This window comes from Xyrauchen texanus, chromosome 17, assembly GCF_025860055.1.
Source record: "Xyrauchen texanus isolate HMW12.3.18 chromosome 17, RBS_HiC_50CHRs, whole genome shotgun sequence".
Taxonomy (NCBI): domain Eukaryota; kingdom Metazoa; phylum Chordata; class Actinopteri; order Cypriniformes; family Catostomidae; genus Xyrauchen; species Xyrauchen texanus.
Genome location: NC_068292.1, coordinates 44763002 through 44768001, shown reverse-complemented (window position 1 = coordinate 44768001; position 5000 = coordinate 44763002). Strand labels below are relative to the sequence as shown.

Below are 5000 nucleotides of genomic sequence, written 5' to 3'. Positions count from 1 at the left end.
ATATACTGCATATATATAAATTATGAATCTCTTTAGTTACAGTGACTCTTTGATTGAAATGAAGGTTCATCTGGTTGAATTTTATTTAATTAATTTTAGAGCAAATATATAAATATAAAGATATATATCAAATAACATGAAAAGGCTGATAAATATGTATATAATGTTCTCGGTGTATCATCCATCTGTAGTTGTGGTCAGTAAATGTGTAACTCACTCTCTCCTTCAGTAAGCGTTCTCTCTCGGCTTTGGCCTCTCTGAGTTTCCGTTCGATTTCCACCAAATCCAACAAACTCTGAGGACTGTAAAGACGACAGGTCATGTGATTAGACAACATCAGCATAAACAACAGACGGTCACAGCCTGAGTTCATGCTAATATCATAATGAATAATCATGGATAGTTTTCCAAACTGTCAGTGTGACACAGAGAACAATCTTTAGTGGTCACTATGAACTTGCTGTGTGGAAAAGTGCTGCTTTACATATATATATAAATATTACTATAAATATAGAGTATACACACACACACACACACACACACACACACACACACACACACACACTCTCTCTCACACACACACTCTCTCTCACACACACTCTCTCTCACACACACACTCTCTCTCACACACACTCTCTCTCACACACACACTCTCTCTCTCACACACACACACACACACACACACACACACACACACACACACAGACACACAAAAAAAATTCACGACTCAAACAAAACATCAGACACCCTCATCATCACATACACACACGTGACAAAAGAACTAAAGGAATTATCCAATGCTAAACATCAGTCGATGTGCAAATTAGAAATCATGGGCGCTCCTGTGGGAGACTCACCTGGGCGCACGGGAGGTGTTGGCGCTGTTACAGGGCGTGTGAGAGTCATTCACATCACTGTGCCCCAATCTCTGCCCGATACTGTGCCCGTTACTCAATCTGGGAATGGCATGAGGAAGACGAGGAGAGAGACCCTCTGATGACGTTCTGTCCAGAGTCAACTTCACTAACACTGACACACACACACACACACACACACACACACACACACACACACACACACACACACACACACAGAGACACACACACACACAGAGACACAGACACACACACACACACACAGACACAGACACACACACAGAGACACACACACACAGACACACACACACAGAGACACACACACACACACACACACACACACAGAGACACACACACACACACACACAGACACACACGCACACACAGACACACAGAGACACAGACAGACACACACACACACACACACACACACACACACACAGAGACACACACACACAGACACACACACACACACACAGAGACACAGACACACACACACAGAGACACACACACACACACACAGACACACACAGAGACACAGACACACACACACAGAGACACACACACAGACACAGACACACACACAGAGACACACACACACACACACACACACACACAGAGACACACACAGAGACACACACATACACACACACACAGAGACACAGACACACACACACACACACACACACACACAGAGACACAGACACACACACACAGAGACACACACACACACACACACACAGAGACACAGACACACACACACACACACACACAGAGACACAGACACACACACACAGACACACACGCACACACACAGACACACAGAGACACAGACAGACACACACACACACACACACACAGACACACACACACAGACACACACACAGACACACACACAGAGACACACACAGAGACACACACACAGACAAACACACACACACACACACACTATTTAATTTTCACTACTTCATACAATGTTACATTTGACATAGTATTTTGATTTGTTTAATATATGCTGGTTTTAAGTTACAGTAGTTATTTTATGCCAATAAAAATAAAGTATATTACAGAATTACACAAAATGGTCACATCCCATAATTCTATCATTACTGCAAACTTTCTATATTGACTCTGTTTGTGCGACACATTTGTTTGATTAAGGCCGACTCAAATACAGTTTCACACATCTTCTGTGATTCTGTCATGAGACAAACGACAAGAGGACAGAACAACAGCAGCACTCGCGTCACCTGTAAACACCTGACACCTTCATCCAGAGGAGCAATGACAAAGACAATAAAGTTGCAAGCGTGACTTCATCTGGTGTCTCACCTTGTGCCGAGAGAGGTCTGTCTGGGACTTTCCTGCGTGAGCTGCGTCTGCGCTGTAAACTACACGACTCCTTCAGTGACTCCTGGAAACATCATTCCCAACTCATATTAAGTGTGCTGCTGAACACCGGACAGCTCTGACTGTCAAACAAGTTTCACAATGTACCTGTGCTGCTCTGTGAATGGTCAGTGGGGAGAGTGACATCACACAGGGGGAGGAGCCAGTGATGTTGGACCAATCGGAGAGCGGCTTCTTCTCTTTCAAAATCTACAAAGGCAAAAGTCCTTGATGTTTAGTGTGTGAATGTCAATAAACGACACACTGTTCAGTGTTAAATGTTTGAATAGAACAGTAGCGACCGCATTAGTTCTGATCAGAAATATCCCCAAAAAACTTACAAACTACCATTTTGCATGTTCTATTCTGTTTCAAAACCTAGTGAGCTGTTGTGCGGTCTACTGTGTGCATATTAGGAGGTCGACCGATGGTGGATTTTGCTGATACCGATAACTAAGATGATGGAATCTATCCTTGTGCAAACCAGCGTCCTTCTGCACGTACATTGTTTTTGTCTTCGCTACACGGTGTTATTTCATTTAAACCGACTGATCTCAGTTCACACACACACACACGCACAACTCTCACATGCATGCACGTGCAGACAGACAGCACACTGGAGGTTAAGTCATGCACTAAATAGGGAGCAAGGGAGCATCCTATAGCTCCCCTATAACTGTTCTGAGACCAGTGCAGACAGACAGCACACTGGAGGTTAAGTCATGCACTAAATAGGGAGCAAGGGAGCATCCTATAGCTCTCCTATAACTGTTCTGAGACCAGTGCAGACAGACAGCACACTGGAGGTTAAGTCATGCACTAAATAGGGAGCAAGGGAGCATCCTATAGCTCTCCTATAACTGTTCTGAGATCAGTGCAGACAGACAGCACACTGGAGGTTAAGTCATGCACTAAATAGGGAGCAAGGGAGCATCCTATAGCTCCCCTATAACTGTTCTGAGACCAGTGCAGACAGACAGCACACTGGAGGTTAAGTCATGCACTAAATAGGGAGCAAGGGAGCATCCTATAGCTCCCCTATAACTGTTCTGAGACCAGTGCAGACAGACAGCACACTGGAGGTTAAGTCATGCACTAAATAGGGAGCAAGGGAGTATCCTATAGCTCTCCTATAACTGTTCTGAGACCAGCGCAGACAGACAGCACACTGGAGGTTAAGTCATGCACTAAATAGGGAGCAAGGGAGCATCCTATAGCTCCCCTATAACTGTTCTGAGACCAGTGCAGACAGACAGCACACTGGAGGTTAAGTCATGCACTAAATAGGGAGCAAGGGAGCATCCTATAGCTCTCCTATAACTGTTCTGAGACCAGCGCAGACAGACAGCACACTGGAGGTTAAGTCATGCACTAAATAGGGAGCAAGGGAGCATCCTATAGCTCTCCTATAACTGTTCTGAGATCAGTGCAGACAGACAGCACACTGGAGGTTAAGTCATGCACTAAATAGGGAGCAAGGGAGCATCCTATAGCTCCCCTATAACTGTTCTGAGACCAGTGCAGACAGACAGCACACTGGAGGTTAAGTCGTTCACTAAATAGGGAGCAAGGGAGCATCCTATAGCTCTCCTATAACTGTTCTGAGATCAGTGCAGACAGACAGTACACTGGAGGTTAAGTCATGCACTAAATAGGGAGCAAGGGAGCATCCTATAGCTCTCCTATAACTGTTCTGAGACCAGTGCAGACAGACAGTACACTGGAGGTTAAGTCATGCACTAAATAGGGAGCAAGGGAGCATCCTATAGCTCCCCTATAACTGTTCTGAGATCAGTGCAGACAGACAGCACACTGGAGGTTAAGTCATGCACTAAATAGGGAGCAAGGGAGCATCCTATAGCTCCCCTATAACTGTTCTGAGACCAGTGCAGACAGACAGCACACTGGAGGTTAAGTCATGCACTAAATAGGGAGCAAGGGAGCATCCTATAGCTCTCCTATAACTGTTCTGAGACCAGCGCAGACAGACAGCACACTGGAGGTTAAGTCATGCACTAAATAGGGAGCAAGGGAGCATCCTATAGCTCTCCTATAACTGTTCTGAGATCAGCGCAGACAGACAGCACACTGGAGGTTAAGTCATGCACTAAATAGGGAGCAAGGGAGCATCCTATAGCTCCCCTATAACTGTTCTGAGACCAGTGCAGACAGACAGCACACTGGAGGTTAAGTCATGCACTAAATAGGGAGCAAGGGAGCATCCTATAGCTCCCCTATAACTGTTCTGAGACCAGTGCAGACAGACAGCACACTGGAGGTTAAGTCATGCACTAAATAGGGAGCAAGGGAGCATCCTATAGCTCTCCTATAACTGTTCTGAGACCAGCGCAGACAGACAGCACACTGGAGGTTAAGTCATGCACTAAATAGGGAGCAAGGGAGCATCCTACAGCTCTCCTATAACTGTTCTGAGACCAGTGCAGACAGACAGCACACTGGAGGTTAAGTAATGCACTAAATAGGGACCAAGGGAGCATCCTACAGCTCTCCTATAACTGTTCTGAGACCAGCGCAGACAGACAGCACACTGGAGGTTAAGTCATGCACTAAATAGGGAGCAAGGGAGCATCCTATAGCTCCCCTATAACTGTTCTGAGACCAGCGCAGACAGACAGCACACTGGAGGTTAAGTCATGCACTAAATAGGGAGCAAGGGAGCATCCTATAGCTCCCCTATAACTGTTCTGAGACCAGCGCAGACAGACAGCACACTGG

General features: G+C 45.7%; 1 protein-coding gene and 1 long non-coding RNA gene across 3 annotated transcripts in view; one reads left to right on the top strand and one right to left on the bottom strand.

The window, feature by feature from the left end:
* The window catches only part of LOC127658052 (pleckstrin homology-like domain family B member 3), a 26334-nt gene that overhangs the window by 4069 nt on the left and 17265 nt on the right, over positions 1 to 5000 (bottom strand). For both annotated transcript variants that reach the window (XM_052147139.1, XM_052147137.1), the window contains exons 10-13: positions 2373 to 2474; positions 2208 to 2289; positions 858 to 1029; positions 218 to 302 (exon numbers count right to left, since the gene is read on the bottom strand). In XM_052147139.1, coding sequence (XP_052003099.1) covers positions 218 to 302; positions 858 to 1029; positions 2208 to 2289; positions 2373 to 2474 — 441 coding nt within the window. The remainder of the gene's footprint in view (positions 1 to 217; positions 303 to 857; positions 1030 to 2207; positions 2290 to 2372; positions 2475 to 5000) is intronic.
* On the top strand, positions 2872 to 4352 carry LOC127658077 (uncharacterized). Its single transcript, XR_007972351.1, has 3 exons — positions 2872 to 3070; positions 3531 to 3622; positions 4175 to 4352. It is a non-coding gene; the product is annotated as an uncharacterized LOC127658077 (long non-coding RNA).